The sequence below is a fragment of the Lampetra planeri genome, unplaced genomic scaffold (genome assembly GCF_965212315.1).
Source record: "Lampetra planeri unplaced genomic scaffold, kcLamPlan1.2.h2 scaffold_624, whole genome shotgun sequence".
NCBI classification, from domain to species: domain Eukaryota; kingdom Metazoa; phylum Chordata; class Hyperoartia; order Petromyzontiformes; family Petromyzontidae; genus Lampetra; species Lampetra planeri.
This window is the reverse complement of record NW_027615447.1, coordinates 4,199-22,950: the sequence shown is the minus strand read 5'-3', so window position 1 is coordinate 22,950 and position 18,752 is coordinate 4,199. Positions and strand designations below refer to the sequence as shown.

General features: G+C 57.7%; 1 protein-coding gene across 2 annotated transcripts; it reads left to right on the top strand.

Moving 5' to 3' along the window:
* Positions 1 to 435: 435 nt before the first annotated feature.
* Positions 436 to 10,175, top strand: LOC144741629 (centrosomal protein of 85 kDa-like). Of its 2 annotated transcripts, none has more exons than XM_078624132.1 (10): positions 436 to 562; positions 2,402 to 2,534; positions 2,680 to 2,865; positions 3,246 to 3,398; positions 3,938 to 4,050; positions 4,495 to 4,668; positions 5,024 to 5,141; positions 7,345 to 7,515; positions 7,928 to 8,177; positions 9,566 to 10,175. In XM_078624132.1, the coding sequence occupies exons 1-10, from the start codon at positions 438 to 440 to the stop codon at positions 9,736 to 9,738; spliced, it is 1,596 nt and encodes a 531-aa protein (XP_078480258.1). In that variant the 5' UTR covers positions 436 to 437; the 3' UTR covers positions 9,739 to 10,175. The 2 variants fall into 2 exon arrangements, with proteins under 2 accessions (XP_078480258.1, XP_078480257.1); XM_078624131.1 differs by having other exon boundaries at positions 2,677 to 2,865.
* The last annotated feature ends 8,577 nt before the right edge of the window (positions 10,176 to 18,752 follow it).

Sequence of the window (18,752 nt, the reverse complement as noted above, 5' to 3'; positions counted from 1 at the left end):
GCCCCACCCCCGACCCCCAACCAGGATTTGACCTCGCGACCTTCCGATCGCGAACCGCTCACTCCACCGCTGAGCCACCAACACCCCGGCCCCCCCAGGTCGAATAATTATTCATCTGAATCGACGGCGCCCCCTTCGATGTCCGGCGCGGCGTCTAAGGGGACCGGCGGCGACGCTCGCAGGAGGTGACCATCGCCCGCCCGCTCGCTCGCTCGCCAGCGTCACGGAAAGAGATTTGAAAAATCTCTCCGGGAACGCGCGTAGCAAATCATCGCCCCTACCACCCCCCCGCCCCCCCCCCCGATCGACCTCTACCACCTCCCGCGAAAACTTGGCAGGACGCTGCTGGAAAAGCGAAGCGCGTTGTTTTAATATAACTTTGTCAATCCTCGCCGTCCCGCCCCGCTCCGCCCCCCCCCTCCTCCCGTACGCAGCTGATGAATGGTTCGGCCCGACAGCAGGACGCGTACCCGGGTCTCCCCCTGTCGGCGCTCGCCAAGTGGGACGCTCTGCTCAAGATGAAGGAGACCCTCCTGCAGGAGAAGGACCTGGCCATCGAGAAGTGAGCTGCCCACCCGTCCGTGCAGCCTCGTGCCGGCGTGCGTGCGTGCGTGCGTGCGCCCCAGCAGAGGTCGCAAACGGGTTTTGATTCCTTATCCGTACCCGTACCCGGCCGCACCAGGGTCGCAAACGGGTACCCGTACCCGACCGGGTACCCGTACCCGACCGGGTACGGGTACCCGTTCCCTACCCGTACCCTACCCGAAATGAGTGACAAACGGTTACTCACCAGTGACTCACAGCCTACCCGTACCCGTGAGCACATGCACATACACACGCGCGCACATGCATAGACACGCACACACATACGTACACGCGCATATGCGTACGTACATACGTTGTGCTTGTAAATGAAGACAAAAAGATCCCCCGTATGGCCTTAGCAGACTGTTGGGGCAAGGGTCTGTTAGTGAGCACCTATGAAGGCCGGAACAGCACACGGAGGGGGTGGGTGGCCAGCACCACACCTCACCGCCTTTGTCTCCCCAGTGGCGATGTTTACGCACCGCAGCAGGTACTCATTTGAGGCCGAGTCGACCTAGGGGAGGCCCAGCACCGGTTCAGATAATCGTCACCGGTGTTTGCCGTGAGCGGGAATCGAACCCGGGTGGCCGGGTGCGTGGCGCCGCTACACACACAAGCGCACACTCGTACGCGCACTCGTGCACTCAAACATACAATAACAGCAGCGGCCGTTGTATGCCACTAAGCGGCGGTGACGTCACCGCAGCGCCAGGCTAGGTGCACTTGTGGAAGGCTCTCCGCTGGCAGGATGAGGTCACGGGACAGACTCAGGTGCCGTGGGCCGCGTCGTTTTACCCACACTCCGTGCCCGCGTATGATGCCCACTCCAAAGCCCCGTGGCCTTGTGGGAATTGCTAGCGTCGGGGTTAACAGAAGGTGGCCAAGCTACAAAACTTCATGTCTGTCAGCCTGCGTTTCCATGTGTCTGTGTAGGCCTCGGCAAGGTAAGGTAATTTACCCTTTTTACCGGTAAAAGGGTAAAGGTAAAGGTGTCGACATGCCAAGGGGTAAGGTAACGGGTAGGGTAAAGGTAGCGCAGAAGAATTACCTTGTTTACCGCTCGCTAAAAGCTCCATGGCGCAGTCCGTGGCCTCCATTTAAAATTGGAATCATCGAGAGTATTCTATATGAATGGAGCACTCTACCTAGCATTTACCTGTTGCAAACCTTTTTCATGTGTAGTAGTACCCCAGGAATTACCCTGTAATCGGGTAATTTGTATGGGGTAAGGGTAAAAGGTAGGGTAAAGGTAGGCTCGTTGCTTTTGACCTTTTACCTTACCTTGCTAAAGGTAAAAGGTAAGGGTAGAGTGATTCAATTTCGATTTAAAGCTTTCGTGACTGCAGGGATTCATCTTCTTGGTTCTTACGGTAAAGTCACGTAGAAGGGAAGTAATACAATAATAAAACATAATAAAATAATTCTCACGACGTTTCGGCCACAACGCAAGCAGCCGTCCTCAGGTGAAGAACAGGTCTGTCGATAAGACAGACTCTGTCTTATCGACTCTGTCTGTCTTATCGACAGACATGTTCTTCACCTGAGGTGGCCAAAACGTCGTGAGAATTATTTCATTATGTTTTATTTTTATTATTTTATTACTTCCCTTCTACGTGACTTTACCGAAAGAACCAAGAAGGTAGAGTGATTGTATTGTGGTAAGGTAAAAGGTAGGATAAAGGTAGGCTCGTTGTTTTTACCTTTTATCTTACCTTGCCAAGGCCCTCTGTCTGTGTGTCCGTGCGTCCGCGCGTCTGTGCGTCTGCGTGCCCGTGTGCGTCTGTTCCTTCACGTATATCCCTCTCCGCGCGTCCAGGCAGAAGCAGCAGCTGCTGCTGCTGCAGCGGCGAGTGCAGGAGACGGAGGCGCGTCTCCAGGCGCTGGTGCTGCCCCCGCCGTCCGCACGCCCCGGCTGGCTGGACCAAGCCGCCCTCTCGCTGCACCTTCAGGTAAGGTGGTGGGGGCCCCAGGAACCCGGCGCCACGCTCCTCCTGTCGTGTTGTTGTAACGTTCCGACTCGTCCCCGACTGGAAAAAGAGCTTCGCGGCTCATCGGATTGACCCCCGTGACCCTGTGACCTCGCCGCCCCAGCAGGAGTCCCAGCTGGAGAGCGCTTCCCTGCGGGCGCAGCTGTCGGAGCGAGCCGGGGCGCTGGCGGCGGAGCGCGGGGAGCTGGAGCGCCGGCTCGCCGACGCCGAGCTGCGGGCGCGAGCGGCGGGCGAGGCGGCGAGCCAGGGGGCGCGCCAGCACGCCGAGAGCCTCGCCAGGGTAGAGGAGAAGGTGGGGGCCCGCGGGGGGGATGGGGGGGAGGGGGCGAGGGGTAGAGGCCCCCGCTCGCCCTGCGAGGAGCACGGCGCTACGCGGCGCCCTCTTGCGCTCGTCGCGTGCGCCGGCATGCACCGCGTGCAACGGACACACACCGCACACGCCGCGCTAACAGAGCACACCGCACAACTGCGCACCGCGCGTGGCAACGGCGTCTCTCTCTCTCTGTGTCTCTCTCTCTGTCTGTGTCTCTCCGTCTCTCTGTCTGTGTGTGTCTCTCTCTCTGTGTCTCTCTCTCTGTCTGTGTCTCTCCGTCTCTCTGTCTGTGTGTGTCTCTCTCTCTGTGTCTCTTTCTCTGTCTGTGTCTCTCCGTCTCTCTGTCTCTTCCGGGGTAGCTGAGACACAGGGACAAGCAGCTGAGCTCCATGCGCAAGCGCGTGGAGCGCGAGGCGGAGGCGAGGGCGGAGCGCGCACGGCGCGTCGAGAGCCTGGAGACCTACCTGGCCGACCTGCCCACCCTGGAGCACCACCAGGCCCTCCGCCTCAAGGTCACGGTTGGGCGGGGGGGCATGGGGGGGGGTGTGGGGCAGTGTGGGGCAGTGGGGGGGTGTGGGGGGCAGTGGGGGTGGGGGGGGGGCAGTGGTAGGGGGCGTGGGGGGCAGTGGGCGGCGTGAGGAGCAGTGGGGGGCGGGGGGCGGCGGGGGGCGTGGGGGGGGGGCGGGGGGAGTGGGGGGGCCATGTGTGTGTGTGTGTTTGTGGGGGGACGAGTGGAGCGCCGGGCGGATAAAACGCAGCAAGTTGGCAGAGTGTGCGAGGAGCTTGGGGGTGATGCGTCTGCCGGTCGACGCGGTCAGTCAACGCACGGCCCCCGGGTTCTGTCGTCACGACCACCACTGCAGCCGGCACCGCTGTCAACGTAACGAGGCGGCCCTGGTTTAAACAGCTGTGCTGCGTATAAACCGTGAAAAAATATAAAAACTACAAATGCTACTACACGCTCACCCATCTGCTGCGCTTGCAGCGGAAAGTTAAAGACCCCGCAACACACTCTGACTCCCCCGCTCCGTGTTCTTCCTGCTGCCTGCAGCTGGAGCAAGCGGAGGCGCGAGCCGCCCAGCTGGAGGGCTCCACGGCGGAGCTCCAGGCCCAGCTCCGCGAGAGAGACAGCCGCCTCCGCGAGAGGGACTCCCTGCTGGACAGGTAGGGCCCTGGTGGCCGTGGTGACGTCACCGCGACGTGCCGCCCGATGACGTCATCGTCAATGACGCGCGACGTGCCGCCCGATGACGTCATCGTCAACGCGTGACGAGTCGCCCGATGACGTCATCATCACTGACGCGCGACGCGTCGCTCCACAACGTCATCGTCTTGGCCACCGAGGATTTGCACTTTGGCTGCTGGTTTTTTTTGTCGCCGAGTAAAACTTGTTAGCCGAGTGTCGATTAGTTTCCTCTGGGGTGAGCCCTCTTGGTCCACCTGTCTGTCCGACCCTCTCTCCATTTCTCCAGCTGTCGCCCGTCCGACCCTCGGTCGGTCGATGTATCCGTCGGCCCGTCCGTCTGTTGGTCCGATCCTCCGTCTGTCCATCGTTCCGTCTGTCCGACCCCCTTGCCCGTCCGTCTGTCCCCTCTGTCCGCCGGACAGGGAGGCGCAGGCGGCGTTAGTGCAGAGGCAGGCGGAGCTGGAGGGACGCGCCGCGGAGATGGAGCGCGCGCTGCGGGAGCGGGAGGCGGAGGGCGAGCGGCGCTTGGCGGAGAGCGACGGGGAGCTGCGCTCGCTCCGACACCGGGAGCAGGAGCTCGTGGCCACCGTGCAGACGTAAGCGACGGGCGGGGGCGATTGAACGGAACGAACAGAGAGACAAAGAGAGGGGCGGACAGGCGAATGGACATACACCCAGCGCTGTGTAACGCACGGCACGTGCACCACTCCCCTACCCTGTGTATCCCTCGCCTGCTCCGTGTACCCCCCCCCCCTCCCCCCCCCCACGTACCGCTCACCTCACCCGTCGTGTATATCACTCGCCCCTCTGCACCGCTCGCCTTCGCCGCGTTCCCACGGCCCGGCACGCGTACCCCTCAAGCTGCCCTGCGCTCTACTCGCCTATCCTGAGGACTCGTCACTTATCACCCCGTGTGCCCCCCCCCTCCCCCCCCCCCCCCTTCGGCGCCAGGCTGCAGCAGAAGGTGGAGCGCTGCCTGTCGGATGGCGCCCGGCTGCCCGTGCTGGGCCTCGAGTCCCTGCAGCGCGACAACCAGCGGCTGCGCGACGACTGTGATCGCGCACGCAAGGTGAACCCTCCCACCGCCCCCACCGCCTCCCCCTTCCCCCGCCTCTTCATGCACAGTGGCGTGACCCGCACTGCAGCGGACGACGTGGGGTGGAGCGTACCAAAGCTTCAAGGTCATTTATTAGGTGTAGCCCTGTGAGCCATTCGGCTCTTGAATCGGGTGCAACCGCAACAAACAGAAACAAAAACATGAACAAGAAAACATCTTAAAGTGACTATGTGACTGAGTGCAAACAGAAAATCCAAGAAAAGACAGCAAAATATTGCAGAAAAAGCACCGTACACCAACGCTGTGTGCAAAAATCCCAGTGGGATGCAAGTCAAACAACAACAACAACCACAAGACAACTTAGATTAAGGCCATCAGTCTTACTCCGTACTACAACAAACAAGCGTGGCCAAACCAGTAAACTTTTCGAAATCACCAAAATAAAACAATGAAACAGTGATCATCGGAACTGTGACGGAATTTTCACAATAAACGACAAACAACATGTACCACCAAAACACGAGGGCTTTGTGTGGGGGGGGGGGGGGGTATTCCCTCCCGTTGTAACACGCGAGATGAAGCCATTAAACCCTCCTTCCCCACCGTGTGGCCCGACTTGGATGCAGGCAACAGTCTGGTGTGGACTGCACCCAAGCACATTGTAGAGGGGCGTCTCGTTCCCCTCGTGTGTTACATCCCCATTGTGGCATCCTCCAGTCTCCCTGTGTGTCTCCATGTCCCCTGTGTCTCCATGCCCCCCGTGTCCCCCCTGTGTCTCCATGTCCCCGTGTCCCCTTGTCTCCATGTCCCCTGTGTCTCCATGTCCCCCGTGTCCCCCCCGTGTCTCCATGCCCCCCATGTCCCCCCCTGTGTCTCCATGTCCCCTGTGTCTCCATGCCCCCCGTGTCCCCCCTGTGTCTCCATGTCCCCGTGTCCCCTTGTCTCTATGTCCCCTGTGTCTCCATGCCCCCCGTGTCCCCCCCGTGTCTCCATGCCCCCCGTGTCCCCTTGTCTCCATGTCCCCTGTGTCTCCATGCCCCCCGTGTCCCCTTGTCTCCATGTCCCCCGTGTCTCCATGTCCCCGTGTCCCCTTGTCTCCATGCCCCCCGTGTCTCCATGTCCCCTGTGTCTCCATGTCCCCGTGTCCCCTTGTCTCCATGCCCCCCGTGTCTCCATGCCCCCCGTGTCCCCTTGTCTCCATGCCCCCCGTGTCTCCATGTCCCCGTGTCCCCTTGTCTCCATGTCCCCTGTGTCTCCATGCCCCCCGTGTCCCCTTGTCTCCATGTCCCCTGTGTCTCCATGCCCCCCGTGTCCCCTTGTCTCCATGCCCCCCGTGTCTCCATGTCCCCGTGTCTCCATGCCCCCCGTGTCTCCATGCCCCCCGTGTCTCCATGCCCCCCGTGTCTCCATGTCCCCGTGTCCCCTTGTCTCCATGTCCCCTGTGTCTCCATGCCCCCCGTGTCCCCTTGTCTCCATGTCCCCTGTGTCTCCATGCCCCCCGTGTCCCCTTGTCTCCATGCCCCCCGTGTCTCCATGTCCCCGTGTCCCCTTGTCTCCATGTCCCCTGTGTCTCCATGCCTCCCGTGTCCCCTTGTCTCCATGTCCCCTGTGTCTCCATGCCCCCCCGTGTCCCCTTGTCTCCATGTCCCCTGTGTCTCCATGCCCCCCGTGTCCCCTTGTCTCCATGCCCCCCGTGTCTCCATGCCCCCCGTGTCTCCATGTCCCCTGTGTCTCCATGTCCCCGTGTCCGCTTGTCTCCATGTCCCCTGTGTCTCCATGTCCCCGTGTCCCCGTGTCTCCATGCCCCCCGTGTCCCCTTGTCTCCATGTCCCCTGTGTCTCCATGCCCCCCGTGTCCCCTTGTCTCCATGTCCCCTGTGTCTCCATGTCCCCGTGTCCCCTTGTCTCCATGTCCCCTGTGTCTCCATGTCCCCGTGTCCCCTTGTCTCCATGCCCCCCGTGTCCCCTTGTCTCCATGTCCCCTGTGTCTCCATGTCCCCGTGTCCCCTTGTCTCCATGCCCCCGTGTCTCCATGCCCCCCGTGTCTCCATGTCCCCCGTGTCCCCGTGTCTCCATGTCCCCCGTGTCCCCCGTGACCCATGCCCCCCCTGACAGCTGCCTGTGCAGTGGCACAGGGCAGCTGTAGCCGAGGTGGCGATGCCCCCCCCCCCCCACGTCTCAATGCCCCCCCCCCCGTGCCCCCCACCGCCCCCCAGATAATGGAGAACCAGCAGCGGCGCCTGGACGCGCTGGCGCAGCAGCGCGCCGAGCAGGAGGCGGTGGAGCGGGAGCGGGCGGGCGGTGCGGCGCGCGAGCACCACGCCCTGCGGCTGCAGGCCGAGGAGCGCGACGCCAGAGTCCACGAGCTGCTTGTCGCCGTCAAGGGGGTGAGCGCACACACCGCGGGGGGCCGTTCGGGGGGGGGGGGGGTAAGTGACGGCAGGGTTCGTGGGAAGTGGGGTCGGGGGTCATCATTAGTTAATGATGGGTTTTTGGGGTGAGTTGTCGGGGGGCGGAGGGGGATGGAGGGGGGGCAGGCTGATTTGTGTGGGGGGCTAAGGCCAAATTGAATAGGGCAACCAAGCAGCGCTGTGTCCCCATGTCTCCCCCCAACCCCCCCCATGTGTGTCCCCATGACCCCCCCCGTGTTGTCCCCGTGACCCCCCCGTGGGTGTCTCCGTGGCGTACCCCCCCCCCCCCCGAGTCTACGTATCTCCGTAACCTCGTGCCCTCACCTCCCCGTGTACCGCCCCCCCTCCCCTGCCCTCCCCGCCACCCCACGTGACCTCGGCTCCACAGCTGACGGCCGAGAAGGAGGGGCTGTTCTCCCGCTGCCTGGAGCTGCAGGAGCGCCTCGAGGGGGCCGCGGGCCCTGGGGCCGCGGGCCCTGGGGACGAGGGCCCTGGGGATGAGGGCCCGGGGGAGGTCGTGGCGGAGGTCGTGACGGAGCTGTGCGCGGCGCAGCGAGAGATGCGCGTGCTGTGCGACGTGATGGCCGCCCACGCGCAGGGTCGCCAGCCCGACCTGTCCCAGCTGCTGGGCCTGCACGGTGAGTGCGTGTGAGGGCACGCGGGGAGAGAGCGCCAATCGGAGGTGCGGAGCGTGGGGAGTAGGGGGGGACAGGTTGCTGGTACGGCTGAGAGCAGGGGGGGGTCTTTGTCTCCGTGGTGGCGGCCGCGGCGCCATGAGTGGCGATGGAGGTGGCGTCGTGGGCGACCGGCACCGAGGAAGGTCCAGGCCAGAGGTCGCAACCGGGTACCCGATACCCGTACCCTACCCGATACCCGGCTACCCGTACCCGGCTGGGTACGGGTACGGGTACCCGTTTGCGACCCTGGTGCGGCCGGGTACGGGTACGGGTAGGGCGTGAGTCACTGGTGAGTCACCGTTTGTCACTCATTTCCCAACGTCTTGTCTCTTCTCACAATTCAAGTTCCTAGAATCAACCCACCCGCGCCTGCAACATGGCTTCATCCCAGAGGTCGCAATGGGGTATCCGTACCTGTACCCTACCCGATACCCGGCCGGGTACGGGTAGCCGGGTATCGGGTAGGGTACGGGTACCCGTTTGCGACCCTGGTGCGACCGGGTACGGGTAAGGAATCAAAACCCGTTTGCGACCTCTGGTCCAGGCCAGCAGCGGATTGACCACGGCTGACGACGATGGCGGCGTGTGAGCGGTGGTGCAGCGGTTAGCGGCGCGCTGCGCTACGGACCCGGGGTCCCGGGGTCCCGGGTTCGATTCCCGCTCACGGTCAACGCCGGTGACGATTATCTGAACCGGTCCTGGGCCTCCGCTAGGTCGACTCGGCCTCAGACGATTACCCGGTGACGGTGTCTAAAGCATCGCCACCGGGGAGACAAAGACGGCCGGGCGTGGTGCTGGCCACCCACTCCTCGTGTGCCGTGCCGGCCTTCATAGTTGCTACTCGCTAACAGCGCTTGCTCCTACAGTCTGTTAGGTTACACGGGGGATCTTTGTCTTTTGTTTCTGTGTGTCTGTCTGTGTGTGTGTGTCTGTCTGTGTCTGTGCGTCTGCCTGTGTGTGTGTGCATCTGCCTGTGTGTGCGTCTGTCTGTGTGTGTCTGTGCGTGTATGTAGTGGGGAGCGGTGGTGTCGCGGTTAGCGCTCTGCACTATGAACCTGGCGACCCGGGTTCGATTCCCGCTCACGGCCAACACCAGTGGCGATTATCTGAACCGGTCCTGGGCCTACCCTAGGTCGACTCAGCCTTAAATGAGTACCTGGTGCGATGTGTAGACATCGCCACCGGGGAGACAAAGGCGGCCGGGCGTGGTGTTGGCCACCCACCCCCTCGTGTGCCGTGCCGGCCTTTACAGGTGCTCGCTAACAGCACCTGCCCCTACGGTCTGTTAAGGCTACACGGGGGATCTTTGTCTCTTTTTTGTCTTCGTGTGTCGCGTGCGGGGGCGGCAGCGGGGCCGGCGGTGACGTCCGCGGAGGAGGCATCGTCGCGGGCGACCGGTGCGGGCGCGTGGGCCGCGACGAGGAGCCGGGCGTGCCGCCTGCGTGCCGACGTGGAGGCGCTGAGGGCGGTGGTCGCCGACCGCTGCGCCCAGGACGTGGGGGACAGCTGCATCACCCAGTAGCGCCGCCGGCACCGGCACTGCCGCCGGCACCGCGTCCCTGCCGCCGGTGACGACGACGACGACGCTCGACGTCCGTTTGAAGAGGCCGCAACGTCGCGGAGGGGCGGGGGCAGCAGCAGCGAAACTCTGGGCAGGGGGCGTGTCGAGTGTGCGTGTGTGTGCGTGCGTGTGTGCGTGCGTGCGTTCGAAAACCAATATGTGCCATCCTCTGGCACAGTGGGTGTGCGTGTGCCGGTTGTGCGGTCACCGCAGCCGAGTCAACCCATACACACACGTGGCGTTCAAAAGTGCACCTAGCCTGGCACAAGCGCTGCTGCTGCGGTGACCGTCTCCGTCACTTGGAGGGGAACGGTTCGAAAAGCTGCGATCGACTCGGGCGGTTGGTCGAACCGCGGCTGCTGCTGGAGAGAGCCCCTCCCCACTCCCCCCCCCCACTCTCCCCCCCCCACTACCCCCCACTCTCCCCCCTCCACTACCCCCCTCCCACCACACCACTACCCCCCCCCTCCCACCACACCACTACCCCCCCCCTCCCACCACACCACCCAAAATGCCTGTGGCCTCGATGAATGTTGATAGAGGATTCGGAGCCAAATGTGCGGTCTTCCTAGAGCCACGCTCGCTTACACTCAAGGATGTATTCTGTTTATATTTGTCTATTTTAATACTGCGCTGCGAACGGCGGGGGGGGGGGGGGGCGTGGTGCCTAGGAACGAGCGACGCCAAATAAATAGTTAAACAATTAATTTAAATAAAAATAACGAGCCAAGCAGAGGAAGAGCCGTGGCGTATCAATAAAGCCGTGGCCACGAGCTGTAGAACTTTTACAAGTTCAGGTTGTTTATTTTTTATTTTTGTTGTTGTTGTTGCCGCGTAGAGATTCGTCGCTCGGAAGTTCCGTCTTGCTGGCGCGTGGACTGACGTACGAGGCAGCAATTCTGGGCTCGTTCCCGCGTGTGCCACACCACGAACCCGGCCACCCGAGTTCAATTTCCGCTCACGGCCACAAACGCCAGTGACCGAGCATCTGAAACAGGTTCTGGACCTCACCCTAGGTCGACTGGGCCTCAGATCAGTACCTGGCACGGTGTGTAAACATCGCCACTGGGTAGACAAAGGCGGCCGGGCGTGGTGCTGGCCACCCACCCAACCTCTCGTGTGCCGTGCCGGCCTTCATAGGTGCTCGCTAACAGTACTTGCCCCAGCAGTGTTTTTTTCGTTTTGAGGCACGTGTCTGCGCGTGTTAAAAATCGAAACGGCCTTTTCCCCGTCGCGACGGTGGCAGCCGGGGGCCAAAGCGTCGTAAAGGTCGCGGCGAGGCATGCGGCCTCGCAGCCACCGCCACCGTTGCCCCCTCTCTCCGCACTCCGCGCGCCGTCGTCTATGATGGATGGGGGCGGTTCGTGTTTAGAGGGTTTCGGGTTCGAGTTCAGTTCAGGGCGGGGGGTTAAGAGCGGGGTCGTGCGCGAAGACGAGCCGGTGTGTGAACAGCTGGGCGAGGTTGTCTGCTGATGGAGGTGGTTGTGTGATGGGTTACATGCCCGCTCCCCTCCAAACTCAAACACCCTCCCTTCCCACCCCCCCCCGCACTGGTCTCGTAGCAAAAGCCACAGCGGTCGTGAGAGGCGAATTGGATGCGGCGAGCCATTGATGACCGAGTTCAAGTGCAGTCGGTTCTACGAGGACTGGCTGTGGTGTGGTGCGTCCGGTGTCCATATCAAAGTATTGTACGTAAAGTGTTTTGTACATACGTGTGTGTGTGTGTGCGCGTGTGTGGGGAGCGGTGGTGTAGCGGTTAGCGCACTGCGCTACGAACCTGGCGACCCAAGTTCGATTCCCGCTCACGGCCAACACCGGTGACGATTATTTGAGCCGGTCCTGGGCCTCGCCTAGGTCAACTCAGCCTCTAATGAGTACCTGGTGCGGTGCGTAAAACATCGCCACTGGGGAGACAAAGGCGGTCGGGCGTGGTGCTGGCTACCCACCTCCCTCGTGTGCCGTGCTGGCCTTCATAGGTGCTCGCTAACAGCACTTGCCCCAACAGTCTGTTAAGGCTATACGGGGGATCTTTGTTTTGTGTGTGTGTGTACACGTTTGTGATGGGGAATGCCAGTGTCGTGGTTAGCGCGCTGCGCTACGAAGCCGGCGATCCGAGTTCGATTCCTGCTCACGGCCAACATCGGTGACGAATATCCGAACCAGTCGTGGGCCTCCCCTAGGTCGACTCAGCAACAACAAGAATAATGTACATTTGTAAGGCGCGCGTTTCATCCGTAGATCCCAATGCCAATGTCTGTAGAAGCCACGAAACGAACAGAACCTGCAGGGTAAGGGGCCGTCCATAAATGACGTCACGATCAGACATTTGTGACGATGTGTGACGAGGGGGGGTGGGTGACAAATGTGACGTCACATCAAAATGCGCACCTTTAAATAAATATAGACAACACGTTCTACTTACTTAAATAGACTTTTTAAGAAATGTTTTCTCCTACAACATCAGAGTGCAGCGCCACATTTAATACGCACTACAATGACAATAGTTTAAAGCGATTTGAAGCATCATCATTAGACCTCCTTTGCCAGTACCAAAATTTAATAATAGGGGTTTTTCCCCTTTTTTCTGTCAACAAAACTGAAGCCTTTTTACAAGGATTCATGTCTGCATTCACCACAATACTTGTAGTCAAATTGCAAAAAAAATACTATGATAATATATGCATTGTCCTTGAAACTGAGAAGCATGTTTTTTTTTTGGGGGGGGCAGCTTTGAGACGTCATATTTGAGGAGGGGGGGGGGTCTGACTTTTTGTGACGCCGTGTGACGAAGGGTTGGGGGGGGGGCGTCAAAAATCGTACAAAATCGCGTGACGTCATTTATGGACGGCCCCTAAAGGACCAGAACTCATATCACAACCCTCTGAATTCGCTCTGGAGTCACGAGAAATATCGTGAACAAAACTTACGCAATTGCTGCCAATGCCTCGTATCACAAGCCTCTGAATTCGCTCTGGAGTCACGAGAAATGTCGTGAACAAAACTTACGCAATTGCTACCAATGCCTCATATCACAACCCTCCGAATTCGCCCTGGAGTCACGAGAAATATCGTGAACAAAACTTACGCAATTGCTGCCAATGCCTCATATCACAACCCTCCGAATTCGCCCTGGAGTCACGAGAAATGTCGTGAACAAAACTTATGCAATTGCTACCAATGCCTCATATCACAACCCTCTGAATTCGCCCTGGAGTCACGAGAAATGTCGTGAACAAAACTTACGGAATTGCTGCCAATGCCTCATATCACAACCCTCCGAATTCGCCCTGGAGTCACGAGAAATGTCGTGAACAAAACTTACGGAATTGCTACCAATGCCTCATATCACAACCCTCCGAATTCGCCCTGGAGTCACGAGAAATGTCGTGAACAAAACTTATGCAATTGCTACCAATGCCCTATATCACAACCCTCTGAATTCGCCCTGGAGTCACGAGAAATGTCGTGAACAAAACTTATGCAATTGCTACCAATGCCTCATATCACAACCCTCCGAATTCGCCCTGGAGTCACGAGAAATGTCGTGAACAAAACTTACGCAATTGCTGCCAATGCCTCATATCACAACCCTCCGAATTCGCCCTGGAGTCACGAGAAATGTCGTGAACAAAACTTACGCAATTGCTACCAATGCCTCATATCACAACCCTCCGAATTCGCCCTGGAGTCACGAGAAATGTCGTGAACAAAACTTACGCAATTGCTACCAATGCCTCATATCACAACCCTCCGAATTCGCCCTGGAGTCACGAGAAATGTCGTGAACAAAACTTACGCAATTGCTGCCAATGCCCAATATCACGACTCCGTTGGTTCACTCGCAGTCACGAGGAATGTCGTCGTGAACCCAGCTGACGGCATTGCTACGACGCAGCGCGCCCTGGGGAAACGACCACGAACCGTGGCCGAGAGAAGAGACGACGGCGAGGAGGAGGATGAGAGAGCCGGAGACTCGGACGAGCCGATGCAATGGAACACAGAGGCACTTTATTTTGACGGAGCATCGTACGACACGGCGTGTCGTGCCCCACTACTGCGCCCGCCCCGCCTGCAGTGGTGGGAAGGAGAGGGGGGGGTGTTAATTTCGTGAACGAAAACAGTGGCGAACATTATTCCTGAACGAAGTGAGCTTTTGTTGTTTTAGTCGACGGTGACTGCGAGTGGGTTGCAAATGTAACGAGCGAAGAACGAGTTTGTACCGCCCATCACGAGAGTGCCATGGACGACCTCGAGGGCGACTGGGGTTGGAGGAGTGGTGGGTCGAGGTCGTCTCGTTCCCTTGCCCAGAGACCAACACGTGGCGAATGGCCATGTGTCCGAATCTCACGGGGCGTAGATGTCAACTGGCCTAGCACCGGTATGCAGGAGGTTGCGTGGGTTCGATCCCGACCCCGGACGATGCCTGCTGCTGCTGCTGCTGCGTATTTGGAGTCTGCGCGTTTCTCTTCCACGTGGTCGCGTGGATTTTTCTCCGGATCCTCAGATTCACCCCCCCTCCCTCCCTCCCGTCCTCCTCTACATGCAGAATCAACGTCACGCGTTCAGAGTGATCGGGCTGATGCTACAAATGTCCACGCGTTGAGCCGCCGCCACTTCGTTGAGCTGTCATTTGTGGCCAGGTCGCTGATTGAATAACAGAGAGCTCAGTGGGCCCTACCTGGCAAAATAAATAAATGTGTTTCGATAGTTTATTAACGAGATTTGAAGTTCACTCACCGACTGGCTGACCTGCTCTTGCACGGAGGGGACAATCGTGCGCCCAATGTCGCGTTTGAATAACCGAGCGGAGAGTCGCCGTTGGACTTACTGCTCGTAGCAAGACGAACGTTTTATCATCCCGCCTGAGCTGTTGAATTGTGATGGGCAGGCTTAATTATTTTTTAAATTTTTAAATTCAGTTACATTTATTAGGATTTACCCTGTGAGCCATTCGGCTCTTGATTTGGGTTCAACCGCAGAGAGAGGCAAATTCCCTCTCTCCCTCTCTCTCTCGAGAGAGGCAATTCCTCTCTCTCTCTCTCGAGGGCCCTTCTAGCAAAGTACCAGCAGCGTGTTGAGACACCAATTGCAGATGCTGGCTTTGTTCGCGGCCTGTGATCCGGCACTGCGGAGGCGAGGGTTGATGGCTCACACGCGGTTGTGAAACTCCTCCCGTTCCCGAGGGGGGGGGTCGAGGAGAGAGCCGTACCCCGCGGCTCGCCAGGCGAACGCGGCACTGCAAGTGTGGAGTAATCGCCATGCGTGTTTCCGTCTGTTGTGTGTGGGAGGATGGGGGGGGTAGAGTTTTCACTCGGCGTGCCGTGGGGAGTTGTCTCCGGTGACCTCCGACATGCACAGACAACTCGCCCGTAGGAGACTGAGAAAGCCAAGCAAATCACAACCCAATGCAGCAGCAGCAGCAGCAGGAGCTTCCTGAATTTGAGCGCTACGCGACGAGTACGTGGCGGTGCGGTGAACTTCTTTCGCACCGCACGGAGCCAGCCGTGCTGATGGGAGGTGCGGCGGGCGGGGGGGGCAATGCCGAGTCTTTAAGTCGAGGATGCCCGGAATGAGATTCACAGACCAGAGACTCCTTTAACTACCGCGGGCTGTCGTCGACGGGACTTGGACTACGACTGAGACTTTTAAAACAAACTACATCCGCACTCATGGGGTGGTCATGCACGAATACAGTATACATATATACTGTATATGTATGCAGTATGTAGATACTATATATGCATACAGTATATATGCTATATATGAATACGGTATATATATATTTGTCATGCCAAAGACTCGGGTCGCCTTGTTGGCAAACGGCACAATGGAGATGAGAGGCACGAACTGCGCGAGATTGATTATTATACATTTTTTTGCTTCATCCGAACCCAGGGTAAGGGATGGCAAAGAGGGGCCGGATGGAGGCCTTCTCGCTTGCCAAGGATCACCTGGGTGGGTCTGTGTGCGTGGTGGAGAGGGGGGGGGGGTCCGTGTTGAAGATTCTAGCGTTAAACCCAAAAGGGAATCATTGAGCGAGGTGACATTTTCGGTCTTCGAAAGGCCCCACGCCCATCATGGCGAGGTACACACCTCGGCGTGACCCCGCTGATGATGATGCTGCTGCTACTGTCGGTGACAGCGAACCCGCGTCGGTTCCCCGTGCAGTGTTAATTGACCCCCGTTCGGCGGCGTTTGGGTTGTTTTGACTGCGAAGGAGTTGAGTTGTCAGGCGTGAGAGTCTCTCTCTTTGTTGATGTCCTCGTCACGCTTGCCCTTCGCGTGCCTCGGCACACCTGCAGAGCAGACGACTTCACCATTGGACGGGTGATGTACCCCGGTACATCCTGTATCTCTCTCGACGTTTCGTTAATAATAGAACCACTTTATTTCGACGAAGGTAAAATTCAACCAATTTCCGGCCGTATAATTGTTAATATATCGGTTAGTGAGAATGTTATTGTTAAATTTTTATTATTTCCCTTCTACGTGACTTTACCGAAAGAACCAACAAATATGAATCCTTGCAGTCACGAAAGCTTGAAATCAAAAATATATCGGTTATATCATTACAAACAAAAACGTAGTTAATGTGATTAAAGGGTGCTTCAAAACAATGTGAACACTTCGGAGAATTTGCAACAACAACACAAGCAATGTGGAGACCACCTGGAGAAGATGATTCCATGCACGCGTTGACAACGACGGCGGACAAGTGGAGACTGATCTTCTTGGCTCTTTCGGTAAAGTCGCGTAGAAGGGAAATAATAAAATAATAAAAATAAAACATAATAAAATAATTCTCACGACGTTTCGGCCACAACGCAAGCAGCCGTCCTCAGGTGAAGAAGTGGAGACTGACTTTTTGAAGCCATGAACATCCATTTGTTATCATGTACCAGTATATTATTATCTTTTTTGCAATAACGATAGTCCCATACAAGTGTTAACATTTTTCTTGAAGCACCCTGTATATACACAGAAGGCGATATAAAGAGACCGCGTTAATTAGCACGAAACACAGCGGGCCCCGAAACCCACGGGGCAATTGTGGGACGCACAAACAGCGGCCAAGCCACGTAGAAGGGAAATAATAAAATAATATATATTATTTCCCTTCTACGTGACTTTACCGAAAGAACCAAGAAGATGAATCCCTGCAGTCACGAAAGCTTTAAATCGAAATTTAGTGGCCAAGCGCTGCCAATCACCTGCACCGGGTCTGGCCTCGAGGGTCACGTGGTGTCTCCGTGCGGCAAGCGACAGCAGGGGCAGCCAGGGCCCAGCACAAACCTTTTAAAATGGTTTGAGCTTCGAGTGAGCGATTTTAAAATGTGTTATTGTTATTATTAAGGGTACTCATCAAACACGCTGCGGTAAAAGTACGGAATGTCTGCTCGATGCAATTTTTGAGGACAACTTTGTATGTATTGTTGTTCTTCTTGGTTCTTTCGGTAAAGTCACGTAGAAGGGAAATAATAAAATAATAAAAATAAAACATAATAAAATACAATTCTCACGACGTTTCGGCCACAACGCAAGCAGCCGTCCTCAGGTGAAGAACAGGTCTGTCGAAAAGACGCCGAGAATTGTATTTTATTGTTTTATTTTTATAATTGTATTATTTCCCTTCTACGTGACTTTACCGAAAGAACCGAGAAGATGAATCCCTGCAGTCACGAAAGCTTTAAATCGAAATGTATTGTTGTTGTTGAACTTCTTTTGCACCGTACGTGGCCAACCGTCCTAATCGTAAGTGCAGGGGGGGGGGGTCTTGCTTCTGAACCCAGGACGGGGGCTGCGAGCGACCCTCTCGAGCCGCGAAGGTCAAAAGGGGCCTTTGACCTCCGTGCAGTCTGCCCGTGGAATTTAAGTTATCGATTTGTGAATGGCCAATATTCACCCGAGTATTATTTTGCCTCTGCGTTAACATTATCATTTGTTGTTCGGCTTTTTTAAATGACGCGGCGGTGTGGGGATGTCGTGGATGACACGCGCGCGCGCGCGCGTGTGTGTGTGTACAGTATTACTTTATTATGTGTTGCTGGGGAGCGGTGGGTAGCGCTTTACGCTTCGAGGCCGCTACGAAGCAGAGTTCGATTCTCAGCCACAGGCCGAACTAGGCGTCGGTGGCGAGCGATACCAACACCGATTCTGAGCCTCCCCTAGGTTCACGCAACCTCAGAGGAGTACTTGGTGCGGTGTGTGTAAATCATTTAGCACTGGAAAGACAAAGGCGGCCCGGGGTGGGGGAGTGCTTTAGGCGAACCCAGCCTTCACGTGCGCCGTTCTGGCCTTCATGCAATCGGCGCTCGCTAACGGCGCTTGCCCCAACGGCCTATCAAAGATTATACGGGTGATGTTTGTCTTTGCACATTATAATTACACGTGTGTACATTACATATGGATGTAATATATATATAATGTATGCGTTTGCGGCTGGCTGCATGTTTACCGAATGCCGAGTGCGGTGACGTCACAAAGCACTGGCACGTGCGTGGAGATTGTACCACGGCCACCATCTGCAACGATCCCACCCACCCCTCGACGCCCACGTGACTTGGACTTGCCCACAGAACGGTGGAGGACTCGGTCTGGAACAGTCCAACCAAATCAAGAGAGTGGGTGGGGGGGAAGAAACATTTGAGGCGCGATGGAATTGGAAAGATCCCTGCAAGCTAAGCAGGTTTGAGCCCTGGGTCGGTTTTTAATGGACGACCACAGCGCATAAAAATGTGGCTATAGATTCATGCGGTCGTTCTGTAATGTGCTTCCAACGTCGATGGTTGCCCGCCTTCAACCCGCACTGACCCAAACCACGCGCTGGGTCAGGCTGCGCGCGGAGTGGGCGGGGCTACCAGGGCAGTGGGCGTGGTTATGTAAAAGTGGGCGGCGCCGACGAACGGAGGGTGGTGGTGAGGATGGGGTGGAGTGGTGAGGATGGGGTGGAGTGGTGAGGATGGGGTGGAGGGTGG